Consider the following 17792-nt stretch of genomic DNA (forward strand, 5'->3'; position numbering starts at 1 on the left):
TGGCTATAATTTTTTAAAAAAGAAAAATTAGTGTTGGCAAGGATGTGGAAAAATTGGAACCCTGGTGCATTGCTGGTGGCAATATAAAATGGAGCAGCCGATGTGGAGAGTCTGGTGTTCCTCGAAAAGTGAAACACAGCACTACCATAAGCCCCGGGAAACCCACTCCTAGCTACAGATCCAGGAGAACTGAAAGCTGGGGGCTGACCAGATCCCTGTACACCCACGTTCTCAGCAGCTTCTTCACAACAGGCAAGTGTGGGAACCACCCAAGTGTCCACCAACAGATAAACGGATAAACAGAATGAGCTAGATACTATACAGAATATTAACCAGCCATCGAAAGGAATGGATGGACCTTAAAACATCGTGCTAAAGGAAATCAGACAGGAGGACAAATATGGTATGACTCCACTTACACAAGGTACCTAAGAGGCAAATTCAGAGACAGAAAGCAGAACTGTGATTACCAGGGGCCGAGGGGAAGGGACCTTGGAAGTCACTGTTCAACAGGGACAGAGTTTATGTCAGTGAGGATGAAAAAGCTTGGAAATACACAACGGTGATGGTTACACAACATTGTGACTGGGTTTAAATGCCAGTGAATTGTACACTTACAAATGGTTAAACTGATAAGCATTATTTTATGCCTATTTTACCACACACACAAAATCAAACCACAGTGAGTAATTCAATGCTTACTATACATATGGCATTGGGCCGAAAGATAAATGTGCGCTCACCATACTCACACAGATTGTATTCCATTTCACACAGATGTAGGCAAATGGGGATTAACAAAATCATGCCTTCTGGAAGGTCTCATGTCATTTCCAGCACAATCAGTAAGTAAAGTGGCCTATTGTGAAAAGCTAATCCATTCTCCAGGCCCAGCCAGACCCCAAAATACACCTCTATGATGATCAGCTTCAGGGCACTTGGAACACATTAAAAACAGCATACATTTTATTTCAAGCACCCAATAAACATCAGACCTCCAGCGCGCCCCCTCCCTCTGTGAATTCTGCTCATGCAGAAGTGGGTCTCCTGGAAGGAAGTCGTGTCTGCTGAAGGCTCTGTCGGTCAAGAGTCAAGACACAGCAGCCTCAAAGGTACAGAGTTTTGTATCTGACATCATTAACACCAAGACATGGGACATTTTACTTTCAAAGTGAAGGGTGCGTGCTCCACCCTAGCTGTCAATCCAGAAGGAATGCATGTGGAAGGGTCCACGTGGACTCGGCACCGATCTTCTCGTACATGATCTACTTCGAGTGAGATGAGAGTCTAACTACAAAACATGCCATTTTCAAAGCACTGGGCATTATTTGAAGTGTGTGAGGATGAAAAGTAGAACTCTACAACTTATCTTAAATGAAAGAGCAAGTTCCGGGAGTTTTTATTGTGTAACAGAACGCGCAAATCCAGGCAGAGAAGTCCCCAAGGAATGACGGGCATGTTTCCCTGTTGTCTGCCCTACGGTCCTTCACCTCCTAAGCACTTACTATATTTCCTTTTAAAGATAGGATACATTTACTTTGCTCACAAATGCAATCCAAGTGTGAATAAATAAATGTATTATCTCTTAACACCCCCTTCCATGTTCCTTTATATAGAAAAATGTGCTAAATGTCTCTTCACAGCCTGCTGGGCCACAGCTGTCCCACCTATGGTTTTAAAAACAGACTGTAAGTCGATCTTCTGAGATCCTTGCTTGAACTGCAGCTCATTCTGTTGAAGAAATCCTGGGAAGGAAGTCCTATTGATATTGTCGGTAGTCTCCAAAAGGTGAGGACGGTAACTGGGTGGCAGGCAACTGGGAGGGGTCTTCAGCAAACTGAGGACCTGGGATGAGAAAGAAAGGAAGTGTGAAAACCACAGGCACATGACATAATTAGAGTAAATCAACCAACTCACGAAAAATAATGTGCTGCACTGAGCTGTGATCCGAATTTCTTTGTAGGTCTGCCTAATTCCCCTGAGAGCACCTTCAAGAGCAGAGAACAGACGACAGGCTGGGCTCCCTTGTGCTTCAGGAGGAACAGCTCTCAGACGCTGTGCCAGGGAGGCAGATGGACTAATTATGGCAAGAAGCAATACTCAAGCTTCTAAAGCAAGTGCTGTAACAAGCAACCAAATCAAGGCTGGAAGAATCTCTCCCACCTCTTGACATATTTTTCAGTAGCTATTTAAGATTATTTTCACAAAGTTTAAGTACCTTAGTCATGTTTTAATCCATTATACAACCAATTAAATAGGGAATGAGCCATGAACGGGAAGACACCCCTTAGTTTGCCGCAGAACAAGGTCTTGTAATGTTTAGTTTTCAAAGGGTGATAGGGCCTGTGAACTCAGAAAAATGTGGCTCTTTAGTAAAAGACTTTTATGGGAATAATCACTCCTCCCTTCTTCAGGGAAACAAGCAGACTGAAAATATCTGGAAAGGAGAGAAAGAGGGCAGTGATAATATTCCCTGAAGCTTTCCAATGCCTTAATCCAATGCCATTATTTTTTTTCACTATAAAAGCATTATCTGTTCATTATAGAAAACTTGAGAAAATACTGGGTGAAAAAGATAAACCAAAGATAACCACTGTTACCATTTAGATACAGTTTTATCTCAGTTTTTCACTGTTTTAAGATCTTTTTCATGTATATTAATTGGAAAGACATGATTAACTTTTCAAAGATTTCCCCCCTACACAGATTTTCAGAAACACATCTCCCCTCTAAAATAAAATGACCTTCCTTTGGAGATTACCTCTGAGGAAAAAAGCTTGCAGCAAAACAAGCAAGGCTAACTTCCATTAGACAATGTAACTAAATTTTTGTTACATCAATTTCTGAATTTCTGAAAATATGGAACTTTTCTGATTATAAGTGGCAAAGACAAACTAAAAAGCAAAACTAGAAAGTGACCATCACGACAGAGTGTTATCTCAGAAGTAATGACTGAAAATCAGAGGCACGAGGCGGGCAGGTCCAGGAGGTCATCCGGGGCCCCCCGGGCCTCGAATGAGCAGTGCGTTGAAGACGTCAGAGACACCTGCTCTCTCAAGGTGCCTCGGGGAAATCAAACCAAATGGGAGCTACGATCTATTCCTAACTCTATGCTCAATCTTTTCCAAGCTCCAAAAACAATTCCCAACATGCCTCACTATTCTGGGCACTGCCTTCCTCAAACGCCAGGCCAGGTTTCTCTACTGTAATCCTCACGCTATCTTTCTGCTTCCTTCCGACGTCACGGGATAGTCTCATTTAGACAACTGACGTTTTCTATAGGTCTAGGAAATTGGCTGAGCAGATATTGCATGACAATGTGATGATCACTTAGCCCACAGTTTAACTTCTCCCCTCTATATTGGACAAAGGAACAATTAGCAACAAATTATACTACCAACTTCTCAAACAAACTTTCCCCACAAGTGCTAAAGTGACCCTCTCCAACAGGAGTCACTTCCCACCACTCTGTCTCACTTTCTTCAAAGCCAGCACCACAATCAAGTAAACCCGTGTATCTGTGAATGGGTCCGTCTGTCTCCCCACCAGAATGGAAGTCCCTGGTCACCACTTCATCCCCAGCACCCAGGACAGCGCCTGGCACGTCCACGAGCAACACGAAGCCGTGGGGTGACTGCCATTAATGTTACACATCTGCCACGACCGTGCTTCAAGCACCTCTAAAATGCCAGCAATTTCTCAGCATGAGTAAACGAGCACTGATAAAGCCTGACAGCTCTAAGGAAAGAGCAACAGCAAGTGACCTAACCAAAGCATTTGGGTTCCTGTGGTTAATTAAACACAGTAACTACCCACATCCACCTTTTCAAACAGAACCAGAGCCTACTGTAATCCTCATGAACCACAGCATATTAATACACAATGCAGAAATCACAAACTACCACATCTTAGCAGACAAACTATGTTTTCTTTAAACATCAGGAAACCATTCCAAAAAGTCAGAGCTATGGTATTAGGCAGAAAGAAGACTCACCATTGGGAAACTGTGCAGAGGCAAATCTTGTCAACAGGATACCAGCTCCTTCAATTAAAGCTAGGAGAATGCCACCCACTGCGGCTGACCCGACCATGGCCACTGGTCCATCTGAAAACACAGTAACAGCGAGATGACTCTACTAGAAATCCAGTTTAATGTCAGACCCCGTAACGGCAAGAGCTGTCCATATGGCTACATGTTACCCCCATTCCCAAACCCTCTTTCCCACTGGCCAAGACCAGGGGTCAACGAACCATGGCCACCGGCAAACTTCAGCTCACTGCCCGTTCACGTGAATAAAGCTCTACTGGAACAGCCGTGCTCATTCACTGACGTACTATCTGTGGCCGCTTTCACGCTGTGACAGCAGAGCTGAGGAGTTGCGACAAAGACCTCAGGACCCACAAACCCTAAAATATTTACTATCTGGCCCTTTAGAAAAAGTTTGCCAATCCCTGGCCTAAACTGCTAAGCCCAAAGGAATTCTGGGTTGCTCCCTGTCCCAGAGATCCAGAAGATGGCTCCAAGCTCTTTATTCATAACATGCTATGTGGCAGGTACGATGATTAACTCGAGTACTGATGAGGAAAACATGGCACAAAGAGTTTGGTGAATCGCCCAGTCGCACGGCTAGTAAATGGCAGAACTGGAACTCGAGCTGCTCTTAACCACTGTGCGTGTGGGTCAGACCCTTGCTCTCACATTCTCAAACATTCCAACTAAACAGATCCCTTACTTTCCCCCCAAATCACCATATATATTCACGCTAAACCAAATTAAGCAATTCTCGGTTTTAGATATTACAGATGTCACTAAATTAAGACAGATGAGGCTTCCCAGAAAGTCTTGCTTCTCCTGGGGCGTCTGTAGCAATCACTTACTTCTCGCGGCCAGGATGGCTCCTGTTAAGGCACCACTTGTGATGGAGTTCCAGGGGTCCTCCTTCCCTCTGACCTGAACCATACTGCAGTCGATCATGGAAAAGAGACCTCCCCAAACTGCAAAGCTACCTATTGAAGTTAAAAACAAAACAATACAAATTTATTTTTATCTTACATTTAAAATGTTACAGTCAAACATAAGTTTAAACAGCAACACTCACAATGTTCTTAAAACTCTCACACTTCAAACACACACATGCAAGCACATGTCTGAATGAGCACCGAACAAGTCAGAGTGCTCGTCTTTTTAATAAAGCTCGGGCTGTGTGATACCAGTGGGGAAATCAGTGAGGACCAGAGCCTAGCAGAACCGAGCCAGGCCTGGGAGGTCAGGCTAGACACATTCAAGGCCCTTGCAGAACAATGTGTCTCTGCTGAACAAGCCACAGACAAGCCCAACCTCCTGCTCCTCCTTCAGCCTCCTTTCCTTTTCTAGCTCCACCTTACCTTAGTTTTCCTTTTCCTCACTGTCACCGAGTATCTACTCTATGAAAATCACTAAAGGGAATCCAAAAGAATCCAGCTATTCTGGATGTATTACAGGTAGAAGCCAATACATGCTAAGTGGCAAATCAATGACGCAAACATTAGCACCAGGGAACACCCAGCGACAGAAATTACCGTTTCACTCTCCTTTCTATCGTTTGCTCCTCAAGCATGAAACTAAAAACAACCCTAAATCAGATTATTTTGCACTTAAAAATAAACTCTTGCTAAACACAGTAACAATTTAAAACAGAAAACAAACACGCACACATATACATGTACAAGTACACACAAAATCTAGAAAGACAACATCAAGAGTTTAACTGTCAGCATCCCCAGGTGACATAACAGATGATTTCATTTCTCTGTGCTTTCATTTTCAAACAAATCCTCTAAAAGGAATGCACCTGACTTGCACCGTATGAAAAGAGCTGCTACATTTACTAAGATGAAAGAAAGAAGAACTGCACAAAGGAGCCTGGGCCCTTATTCTCTGTCCTCTGACATCTCAGCGGGCGTGTTAATAAGGACAGTGAACTGGGTCCCACCAACGTCTGAACGAGACCATCACCAGGACCCCTTCCCAGTCCTCACATGGTCAACCGAACCCAGCGGATATCACAGCTGAAGGACAGCGTAAGCCCCCTCATTTTTGGTCCAATACTAGATACCACATGCCACATAAAAATAAACGAGCTCCTTCTTCTGACTCAGTAGTTCTATGCCCTGGGAGAGAGAGACGATGCCTAGGATCTTAGAATCACCTCACTAAATTCCTCAGACAAGACGCTCTATCTCCCTCAGAGGGTCTGAAATCTCCCCACCCCCCAAGAATGACTGCCAGAGTCAGCTACAGCTACTGAGTGTCGAGATGTGGAGTCCAAGCAGGGAGGAGGGGTCCACGGGGAGGGCCTGCCTGGCACGGACCATCAGCGTGTTCAGGTGGAAGGGGGCCTGGCGGGGCACCACAGCCCACCAGGTGTTCATATGAAAAGGGAGAGGAGAAGGAGGAACCTGTGCGGCCAGACTGAGATTAGAGTTATCAGTGTGAATTCATGATTTTCAGTACGTAGAGACACACAGAAACATAAATCTGTGTATGTAAATGGATGCGGTCAGTTTGTGTTCATGTACAAGGACACACCCCCAAGCTCCATTACAAAGAAGGCCTGGAGACCAGCACACCCCAACAGCAATGATACACTTGTGCCCAGGTCTGGGCTTCTAAATACCCTTCTCAACTAAAAGGAAGCAGCGCTCCTTGGAGAAGTGGCTGACGCTAGGCCAGGGAAGTACGGACAAGCCTGGAATATCTTGTTCCAAAATGCAAGGAGGTGAACATGTGCACAGCATATCTTACTTCCCCTGTGAAAGCACAAGACTCTGCGGGACTCAACTATGACTCTCCAGGCCGCCTGTCCCTGGGTCTTGATTGGGAGAGCCAGAAAATGGTCAGAGTTAAACTGAAAACGTCATCCCACTATTTTTAAAATTCAGGACACTATAAGGATTTCTCAATAGTTTCCTTAAAAAGGCCAATCTCAAGGATTTGAAACAAATGATCCCAAGTGACTCGTGCCGCGACATACTCTTCTGCTATTTCACCGTGTTTTTAAAGAAACTTCAATTTTGGCATAGTTTGAGAGTCACAGAAAAGCTGTGAAAACAGTACAGAGTTTCCTCACACCCCACACCCAGCTCCCCTAATTTCTACCCTCTTGCATTAGCATGGTGCCTTGGTCACAACGCGTGGCCCAACAGTGATAGTTTATTTACTCAGGTCCACACTTCATTCCGATTTCCTTTGGTTCGATGTCCCTTCTTGGCCCCAGGACATCACATTACATCCAGTCGTTGTGTCCCTTTAAGCTCCCCCTGGCTGTGACAATTACCTGATTTTTTTTTTTTATTCACTGAAAATGCACAACGTGCCAGAAGCAGCCTCTCAAGAAACCTGTGAAAACCTGTATGACTTCTGCACATACGGGGGCTCAGGGTGTGGTGTGAACTTTGATACTGCCGTCATTCCTGAACAACACGGTAGCCGTTAAAACAAAGGAAAATTAGTTACCACTTACTTTCCAGGTGTACCATTATCACAGAGGGAAGAAAAGGAAAGAGGCATAAGACCATGTCAACCACAGATCCTCGTCTTTGTTGGGACAACCGGGATAACAGTACTTAGCCTCGTGCCGCCATGAGGAGGAGATAAAGTGATGCCGTGAACACTCGGCAAGGCCTGGCACCAAGCGAGCGCTGGGTAAGTGGGGCCCCTAGCTCCTGCCTCTGCCGAAGAACAGGCTAAAATCGAGGGGGGACGCTTTCTCCCAACACCCACAATCTCTCAGGAATGACACTGTGAAGTCTCTCTCACCTGTTCTATCTGGCCTCGCCAACCTGACCATATCTTTGTAAGTGAATATAACCTCCAAGCTCTTCTATCACCTTGCTTCTCCCAGCTTCCAAATAACCAAGTATAAAAGCGTAAGGAACAGAATCTTCTCAAATTCTGCACAATGTGCAAAGGCGAAGCTCGGAGAGGAGCCAATCAGCTTCTCCCAGGAAGCCCCGCCCTCTCGAGCACATGCTCTTCAGCTCTGTGGACCCCAGAAGCTGTCACTCCTGACTCTCACAGACCCGAGCTTTCAACACTCTGTCCGCCTTCAGGGTGAGAGGAAAAAACAAAACAAAACAAAACAAAACACCACTGAGCCTCTGAAGGACAGAGACAAGACTTTCAAATGGATGCAACAATTCCAGCTAACTTCCCGAATAAACTATAAATCAAGAACCTACAGAGATATTCATCTGCAACAAGCTGTTAGACTGAACTAAACCACCAATTGGTATAACCTAAGAGAGAAGAAAAAGAGAGCTTCGTCTTCAAACACACAGGAAGACAGTCTGGAGCACAAACGGAAACACTGCTTACCTCCCAGCTGGGGAGCTCTGGTTTTAATAGCTGTCAAACTCCCGCGCAGTCTGTGGTTCACTCCCTGTAAAGAGGCAACCAGAAATATTTTACAAGTGCAGTATTTCCAGCCCACTGATGGGGCTACCAGTGATGTTAGCAAAAAAAGTTGATATAAGTTCCACAATGATAAAAGAAGATCATTCATTCACTTACCACCGGAGAATTGCGAAAGCCTTTGATTGCTTGAAAGATACCACCACCTATGGTGCCCATCGTAAAGGCCCCACCACAGTCATCCACAATTCGCCAGGGGCTAAGAACAGAGGAAGAAAGATGAGAATGTTTCTCATTCCTAAGCCATCAAACCTCCTTTGCTAACACAGTAGAGAAGGCAAGATTCCAAAGCAGGGCCCAGTGCAACCAGTAAACATGTGGCTCATCAAACAGAGACAAAAATAAAGGGTTCTGAGCATATCGGTATTTACTCAGCCCCAAGTCATCTAAGGCAGAAGGAGCGAAACTGGCTGTAACTCCCCACTGAGAACAGCACTTTATCCATTCACTTCACAATGAGCGCGTCTGTCCCAGGTCAGGCACTGTGCACAAGCGCAGAAACGAGGATGTCGGAAATTACATTACAATCCACAACTGATCCAGTCTCCTAGGGATCAAGGTAAGCTCTCCAGCTGCAGTAAAACTCAAAGCTGAGACCCGAAGAATGAAGACTCAACAGGTACGGGGGAAAACAAATGTCTAAAATTTTAAAAAGCTCGAAATTCTTCCGGGGTTTCTTGAGTCCCAGTCGGCATCTGGAACTGCAGTCTGCACCAGACCCACTTAACGTCCTGGGATACTCTGGGACCCAAGAACTGGAAATTAAATTTGTAAACCCAGCCTCCAAACGTAGCACCCTCACTTACACGACACACTGACATCTGAGTCATCTGATTAGCAAAACAGAACCACTACTGTAGGAATCTGGCTCATGAAAACTTCTGTGAATAGTTAAATTCATTTTCAACCCACTATAAACAAAAGAAATTTCTTTTATCTAGTCTCAAGGGTCAAATGCCATAATGAACCCATGGGCAATCCACCTGCTCGAGTAAACGTGTGAACTCAGCACACTGCTGCTGCTGGAGAATCTGACATAATGAGTAATTCTGACTTTGCTGAACAGAAACACAAAACCCAGGAGTCAAAAGACCACGTCCTTTTCAAGTATAATACAAATGAGCACTTCGTACAGAATGACTGTCTCATGAATCAGATACTGCAGTTGTCAGCAAGATGCTTTGGGGCCTTGCTATCCAGGGCTTGCTTCTGTGGTCCTAAAAGCAATCAGCAACACCTGGGAGCTTGTTAGAAATGCAGACTCTCGGGCCCCACCCAGGACCTGCTGAATGAGAGTCTGCTGTTGCACACAATCCACAGGTGACTTGGTTTCACTTTAACAGTTTGAGAAGCAGTGCTTTGAGAGATTAAAAAGGATTAGGAAAATTTCTTTAAAATGATAGAAACATTAAAAGGAAGCAAAGAAGGACAAAGGAGAATGAATTAGTGGCTCCAAGTGGTGGGTCAGCAACTTTAAAAGATCTAGCCTAACTGAGCTTATAATTAGTTACAGCTGAAATTAATGAGTATAAAAAAATCAGTAAAGAACAGCAGGATTCAGATCATAGAGCAGCCAGAGTATTCCAAGGGAGGATGTCCAAAACTAAGGCAAGATGGAAACAGTTCCTGAACAAAGTCTGGCAAAATGTTCCAGCAGAGAAGTGATGGGCCACACAAAAGGAAGGTGGAAGCCAGACTCTAAAAGAATGTGAACGCCAGACAAATATGGGCAACAGAGAACCAGTAACTAACAGTAACAAGATTAAAAGTTATCATTTATCAAGTATCAACTATGTTTTAGGTGTATTATAACGCAAATAAAACCTATGGTTTTCAAGAAGTCTGGATTATTTTCCTATAGAATCCCTCATCTTTTAACTTTACGAAAAAGAGTACTCCTGTCTTCTCTCCATCTCACAGATGAACAGAGGCTCGGACAGAGATGAAGTAACTTGACCAAGGTCATAGAGGTAGTAACTAGCAGGACCAATTTAAATACAAAATCTAGTGGTCCAAGGCCCGCAAATTCCTTCCATACAGACTAAGGGTGTTTGAAAAGAAAACATATTGTAAAAAGAAGCACTTAGGATGATTTTGCCCATATGACAGATTAAAGGGGCCTGAGGTGAGGAAAGCAATTAGGAAGCCATTGTAAAAGGCATTAAGACACCAGGTAAGATCCTGACAACAGGAACTGAGAGGCACAAGTTTTGAAAGAATTCGGATGCATACTGGGGGGGGTGGGCGGGGGCAGAGGGAGGAAAAAGATGCTTACAGTTTGAGCTTGGATGACTTGAGAAAACGCTCTTACCAAACAGGGCAGTCCAGAAGATCAAAGCAGTCTGACTACAAAACTAACGGGACAACTGATCGTATTGCTTCAGAACACACCGACTAAGAGAAAGAGGAGGGACCACCTAAAGAATTAGCAGGTGAAGACGTTATTCTTAGAACATCTTTAACTCAACCAAGTTGAATAATTTGCCAATCTGTGTCATTATACCACATCCAGCAGCAGCTGATAACCAGTCTGGAGACAGCGTGCTGAGTCCTGCACATCTGGGCACAGTCCAGGAAGGGGAGAATTGCGTTAGGAGAAGGCACTTTTAGAGAGCCAGGAGGGGCTGACATACAGACCCTGTAACCCTTTTCAGGGGGGAAAAAGGGCACAAAGCAGGCAGCAAGGCCACGGCCGGGAAGGTAAGAGTATGAAGTCCTGGGCACCTTCACGACCCGAGGACACCTTGGTTCCTGCTCTTACACAAGTAAAACAGGCGATTAACCCAAGATTTGGTTTTTCACTTGTGACCCCAGAAACCGTATCCTCAGACTGCTTTCTCTCCGACAGCAATCACACCGCTTTATATCCACCTACGTGCCTGACTTAGTCATGCTTTTATTCCTTGAACCTGACCAAGCCCCGAGCACAGAGCCCTCCCTCGACAGATGCTGAACGAATGAATGAATTTCGGTTCGAGGCTTTTCGGAAAACACACGCTACTCGATTTTCCAAATAATTTTTTGTCCCCTCCGCCCCCAAGGGAGAACTCCAAGCACGGAAACGAGGCTCCTGCCTGCAGGCGCTCGCCCAGGCCCTTTGGGGAGATCTACGTTCCTGTCGTCTGGGATGCTCGGCCCTTTGGACACACCTGACCATACAAACGACGCCTCGAGAGGGGCACCCCTCGGAGACCCAGCTCCTGGGTCCTCCTCACCCCCCACCGCAAGGTCACCGGAGCTAGGTGGGGCGGCCTCACGCGGCCCGGGACGGAGGGGCCTGCGGCAGAGCCGGGCCTGCTCCTCGGGGACGGACAGGGCAGCGCGGGGCCGCGGGCAGGCCCGGAGCGGACACGGCCCGGGGAGGCTCACCACGGCTCCCGAGCGTACTCCTCCATCTTGCCTCCGGCGGCGCAAAGGGTGCTGGGAAAGCCGGCGGAGCCTGACCTCACGGCGGAAGTGATCCCGAGAGGCGGGCGTTGACGTCTACGGGGATTGGCTCCCCGCTGCCTGCCGCAGCCAATGGGAGCCGGACTCTGAGGGGGCGGGGCCCCTGGGCGGATAGGCCCCGCCCAGGTCCTCGCGGGGGGCGGGTCTGGCCGCGTGGGCGGGGCGTGCGAGCTGCCGGGTGCAGGGTCCTGGCTGAGAGGCACGTGGTCGTCTTGTTCTGGGGCTCGCCAGGCTTCCTTCTTTTTTATTGGTTTGGTTTCCAGCTGAACTAATGCTCCTGAGTTGTCCTCCACTACAGGTGGATCCCTAGGGCGGACAGTGTCCCCGTCGTTTATAGTCACAGGGCCTGGAATGTAGTAGGTGGTCGCTAAATGTGACCTGGAACTACCAGGGCCATCTGGAGTGCCCTGCCGATTTGGGGACGGCGACAACACCGCCTCTTCGGGCCTCCCTCCCTCACCCAACCAGAAGACGTGAGGGGGGTCTAGCCTAGAAAAGAAGAGACCAAAAGGATGGGGACCCATCAGCCCATTTTAGCCTACAGTCAACCAAACCTGTCATGCGATGGTTGTTAAAGGAGCTCTTCTCCGTTGTGCACTTTTGAGATTGACTTTAAAGTATGTATGTATTTATTTTATGGAACTGTTAGTGTCATAAATAATAGGAGGCTGCAGGGAGGGTGAGGTCCCCTCACTTGGAAATCTTGGGAATAAGGTGAGTGGATAAATTCGACCCTCCAGAGAACTAAAGATTGTCAGTGAAATGTGTCTCGTGTGTGAGAAGACCAGTTCGAACTAGTCATCTGATTTGGTTGTGTAAGCCGAGAAGTCCTTTTTGAACTGTGTGACTGTAATTAAGAAGGCTTCAATCTAGCTAATTTTACAGGCTGAAGAGAGAATGTGGGAGATGGGCAACATGGAACCCAGAAAGAGTAACTCAGAGCGAGAATGTGATGTTTAGTCCACACTCCAGACCTAGTGGGTTTAAATATTTCAGTAACTAGAGAGTTGCATTCTCATGGGGCAAGGATATTTCTTTCTGGTCTCACCAGGACCCAGAGAAATATCCCTTAGCTCTAGCCACCTCCCTTTGCCCTTATTCCAGATTCATTATGCAGTCTTCTGATTATTATTGGTCTTTGAATAGATCTTCCTTTAGGAAAAAATACCCTGGCCTGTGCTCATAACTGTTCTTATGCACTTGGTAGTTAGATTGGTTTATGCATCTGCCTCTTGTCAGCTCGGTTCTTTTGAATCAAATCCATCACCAGGAATGGTAATGATACTGAAGGTCAGCTGTAGGCTGTGGTTACCCAGCTTGCTTCCTTCCACAGTCCCTGTGCTAAAGGAGCTCACTGTTCTGGGAGGTACTGCTCAGGGGGCCAGCAAGCTTTCTTAGACTTCTCTCCCTCTGCTTTCTTTTAACTGCAACAGCGAACAGGGTGTAACAGGACATAGTTGGCTGGGCAAGGCCTAGAACTTAGCCTTTCTGGGCCAGGAGGAAGATGTCACCCCTCCCCAAAAATATCCATTTCCATCTTGGAAGAAAAGAGCTTGGTACTCTAATCTCCTCCTATGAGCCTTTTTTTTTTTTGAGTTCATAATAGTTTATATCATTGTGAAACTTCAGTTGTGTATTATTCCCTGTCTGTCACCATGTAAGGGCCCCCTGCACCCCCTGTGCCCACTCCCTACCCCGCTTCCCCTGGTAACCAATGAACTGTTCTCTTTGTCCATGTGTTTGTTTATCTTCCACATATGAATGAAGTCATACGGTGTTTGTCTTTCTCAGTCTGGCTTATTTTGCTTAGCATAATACCCTCCAGGTGCATCCACGTTATTGCAAATGGGATGATTTTGTCTTTCTTATGGCTGAGTAGTATTCCATTGTATATATATACCACATCTTCTTTATCCGATCATCAGTCGGTGGGCACTTGGATTGCTTCCATGTCTTGGCTATTGTGAAGAGTGCTACAATGAACATAGGGGTACACAGGTCACTTTGGATTCTTGATGTCAAGTTGTTTGGATATTTTAAGACAAATTTTTTTTGGTAAGGAAGATTGGCCCTGAGCTAGTATTTGTTACCAGTCTTCCTCTTTTTTTTTTCTCGCCAAAGCCCCACTATATAGTTGTATATCCTAGTTGTAAGTTATTCTACCTCTTCTATGTGGGATGCCGCCACAGCATGACCTCATGAGCAACGTAGAGGTCTGTGCCCAGGATCCGAACCTGCAAACCCCGGGCCTCTGAAGCAGAGCGTGTGAACTTAACCACTCAGCCATGGGGCTGGCCCCTCCTAGTGAGTCTTAACGAGCCTGAGGAACTGCAAGGCCCTCCCTGGGGGAATGGTCCATGATATGAGGGAATGATAGAAGAAAGGAGTAGGGGTCCTTCAGGGAAAACTTAGCATAAAGGAAGGGGAGTGTGAGCTGGTGGTTCCCCACGCAGGGATGTTTTGGTGAAAGTCAGCATTCTGGGCGCGGTACGAGGTGGCTGCTGTTGGAACCCCTGGGAGCCAGGTCCTCTGGGTATGGCTTTGCGGAAAACAGCTCCAGTGTGAACTGAAAGAGCTGTGACTGCCGGGGCCTGTTTTGCTGTGCGATTTCCCCAGCTGAGCAGGGTGTGGGAAGGAAGACCCTCCCTGGGGCCTCGAGAGTCCGGAGCAGGTGAGCTCTGTGAGCTGGCCGAGCCTGGCAGTGACTCTGGGGCCTTCCTCCCCACCCTAAAGTAATTACCCACCCTTGCCATCCCCCACCCCACAATTAGCTTTTATTCCTCTCCTCTTGGATAGGTAGACTGGTTCCTTTTTTCTTGGGAGAGGGCCCACTGATAGAGGCTAGGATTGGAGAAGGCCAGCCATTGGAGAGAGATTAAAGGGGCATAGGGAATGCTGAGCGGAGAAAATAACTGGAGGGATTAGAAACCCTACATCAGTGGTAAGGCCCTTCCTTTGTGCTCGGGATTGTTCTTAGTTTTAGGATTGAAGTGGAAAGAGAACAAAAACAAATTACATGGTTTCTACCCTCGGGGTCTTCACAGTGTACTTGGGGAGAAAGAATGTGCTCTTGAGAAATAGTCGTTGGGTCAAAATTATAAAATGCCAACTTGTGTGGCATAGGACGTGATGAATGCTAGAGAGGAGAGAGCCCTGGGGGCTAGAATGTGCTCTCAAAACTTGAGTGATCGGGTTGGCAGTTAAGCTATGGCCTGAAGAATGGTGGGATGTCTGAAGGTGAGGAGGAGAGTAAGACTTTCAGGGTAGAGGGGATGACAGCAACAAAGGCACGGGGCGGGAGGGGACGTGGTGTTGTCACTGGATGGGTTGCTGATCCTGCTGGGAGAGTAGAAAACACTGGAAGCAGAGAGAATGAGGCTGTATCAAGTGATAAAGTTCTAGGCAGAAGTGGAGAATGTCAGAGGCAAGGTTGGAGGAGTCAGCTGTGTGCTGGGGGCCGTTCTCTGTGGATCTCTCGTGTTCCTACACGTCTAAGCATTAGGATCTGACATCCTTCACACGGTGGCTTCCTCTGGGGCAGGTTTATTTTCATTACAGGATAGTAAAGGTGGAGAGGCCCCCCTTCTCTCCTCGGAGCAGATTTGTTTCCCTTCCAGGGTAATAAAGATACATTAAAGTTTCATCTACTTAGTTCAAGTAGCTGAGGGAGTTTGCTCTAGAAGGAGATGGTCTTTTCAGTAGACAGTGAGGTCATAGGGTGAAGAGCAGCCTTGAAATAGCTTCTGGGGAGGGTGTGTGAGCGCGTGAACCGCAAATGAGCATAGGAGCCAAGAATCCTCCTTTTCACCCAGGCCCAACCTCAGAGGAAGGGGCGGACATTCTTGGAGTCAGCCCCTCCTCACAGCGGTGCTTTCTGCCTTCGAGGCTCCGGGACCTGGCTGGGTTGAGCTCCACTGAGCCAGAGGCTCTGGGGGCCTAAAGAGCCCCATCCATCAGGAGGTCACAGGCCACGTATGTGGCTCCAAACCCCTCAGTCCCACGTCGTCTAATCACCGAGAAACTCAGATGGGCATAGAGAGTGGGGCTCGTTTCACAGCCAGCTCCTGGGTTGGGGTCCCATCTGTGACTGGCCCTACTTGGTGGGCAGAGGGGTGTTACCTGGCCGGGGCGGTGGGGGAGCAATCTCTTGTCTCTTTTCCGCCCTCTTTTCCCTCCCCCTGCTCTCCTCGTGGGTTGACAGTAGCCTGGCCTCTGCTCTGTCTCAGAGCTCTCTCTGCCCATTTCTGCCCATCCCAGAAGCGTGAAGCGAAGCCAGTGGCTCGCTTCCAGAGCCACATCTGCTGCTCTGGAGAAACTTCCAGGCTCCCCAGGAGAAGAGAACCAGTGAGATTATTTACTGAGTAATGACACATTGATGCTGACCATGTGCCTGAGGCTGTTATGCCCATCCCCTGCTCTGTCTTATTGTCTTGTCTTATTCTCTTATTCACTGTATGTAATAACTCTGTAACGCTGTGCATTAGGTACTTTTTTTCTTTAGGTAGCTCCTTGTAAGATCCCCATTTTCCCTTTCCTAAGACTCAGAGAGCTTAAACAACTTACCCAAGGTCGCACATCTCAGATTTGAGCCCAGGTCATTTGACTCCAGAGCCTGTGGCCTTATCTGCTACACTGCCACCACCCCATATCCCTGAAGATGGCACTTTCCTGGGGTCATTCAGCCAGTTGAGAACCGCCCTAAGCGTTAGTGAGGTTGGTTCTGGTTCCCAATCTCCCACGTATGTTGGCTGGAGCTTGGGGTCTCTTTTCCCTCCTGACTGCCCATCCCTCTGGCACATGTGCTGCTTTTCTCTGGGGAGTCGCCCACGCCAGGATCCCGTGAAACACAGGATGAATTTGTTTCCGGTGGAAGTGGATCCTGAGCTTGGATGAGCGTTGCCCCCTGCAGAGTGGGTGGGCGGCGGTCTCATTGCAGGGCCCGGAGGAGGCTGTCTTCTGAGCGCTGGGTTCCCAACTCCTCCAGCCCCAGCCGTGATGCCTCTCAGGGGAAGACCTGCAGAGTCCTTGAGCATTTGCAGGGGGCCCTGGGGACCGAGTCGTCAGAAGAGCCCGCTGTTTGGAATTGTGGGTCCCAAGTCACAGCAGACGCAGGGACTTATGTGCAGAAACCTCTGGCTAGGAGGCCACGAGGCCTGCCCTGTGAGTTTGGAAGCTGTGGGTTTATTTTTTGCGTGTGTTCCTAGAGCGGAGACTGCTGGACCCAGAAGAGAAGGCCACGGGAACCAGACGGCACAGGGCTGACCCCAGGGCGGAAGGGGGGGGTCTTCACATTCACGTCCTGACTCCTCCTTGGGAGGAGTGAACATTTTTGTCAAACAGCCTGAGAAAGCAGAGTCCTTGGAGGCTGGAAAGAGAGCTGACTGGGGTCCTAGAGGTTGACTGGGGTGGCTCCAGAGCCGGGGATCCCAGAAGATGATGCCTCCTCTAGAAAGCCTGTCTGGGCAAGCAGGAGAGTGAAGACGGGCTGACCTGAGGGGCAGGAATAGGGTAGGAGACCTGCTGGTGGGGGCAGGGAGGGCCCCTTCCACCGGGCGTGTCTGACTAAGCCCACCCAGGCCAGGCCAGGCCCCCCGGATGCCCCCCTGGCTCCTTGCCGCAGAATTAATGAGTCTGCTCTTGGGCTCTTGTCAATTGCTTCGGCCTCTGCTGCTTCTCTTTCCCTTACAGTAGAGCTAGTTTCTCTCCCATAAATTATAGATTTTAAAGGGAATAACCGTGTGTAATTATTTTTGTCTCTCTCTCCCTCTAGTGCCTGGCAGGGTGCGATATATACAAAGCAGTATCTGAGTCAATGCTTAATGAATGAATGAGTCAGTGTGGGAGAACCAGATGAGAAGGCGTGTGTGTGTGCACGCATGCGTGTGTGCATGTG

The 17792-nt window shown here is 47.6% G+C and overlaps 1 protein-coding gene across 2 annotated transcripts; it reads right to left on the minus strand.

Annotated features, from left to right (window-relative positions):
- Positions 1 to 1365: 1365 nt before the first annotated feature.
- Positions 1366 to 11911, minus strand: TIMM17A (translocase of inner mitochondrial membrane 17A). 2 transcript variants are annotated; one of them, XM_014843167.3, is made up of 6 exons: positions 11822 to 11911; positions 8552 to 8651; positions 8357 to 8420; positions 4879 to 5007; positions 3995 to 4105; positions 1366 to 1845 (listed from the first exon to the last, which is right to left on the minus strand). In XM_014843167.3, the coding sequence occupies exons 1-6, from the start codon at positions 11845 to 11847 to the stop codon at positions 1760 to 1762; spliced, it is 516 nt and encodes a 171-aa protein (XP_014698653.1). In that variant the 5' UTR covers positions 11848 to 11911; the 3' UTR covers positions 1366 to 1759. The 2 variants fall into 2 exon arrangements, with proteins under 2 accessions (XP_014698653.1, XP_044618717.1); XM_044762782.2 differs by having other exon boundaries at positions 11602 to 11871.
- Positions 11912 to 17792: the final 5881 nt, after the last annotated feature.

Source organism: Equus asinus, chromosome 30, assembly GCF_041296235.1.
Source record: "Equus asinus isolate D_3611 breed Donkey chromosome 30, EquAss-T2T_v2, whole genome shotgun sequence".
NCBI lineage: Eukaryota > Metazoa > Chordata > Mammalia > Perissodactyla > Equidae > Equus > Equus asinus.

Bases quoted from the DNA above. Each gene is read 5' to 3' on its own strand.
- TIMM17A (XM_014843167.3), bottom strand. From the start codon at position 11,847: ATGGAGGAGTACGCTCGGGAGCCGTG. The intron at 4,106-4,878 runs GTAAGTGATTGC...CTGTGTTTTCAG, and splicing joins AGCCATCCTGGCCGCGAGAA to ATGGACCAGTGGCCATGGTC. The intron at 1,846-3,994 runs GTGAGTCTTCTT...TTCTCATCCCAG, and splicing joins CTCTGCACAGTTTCCCAATG to GTCCTCAGTTTGCTGAAGAC.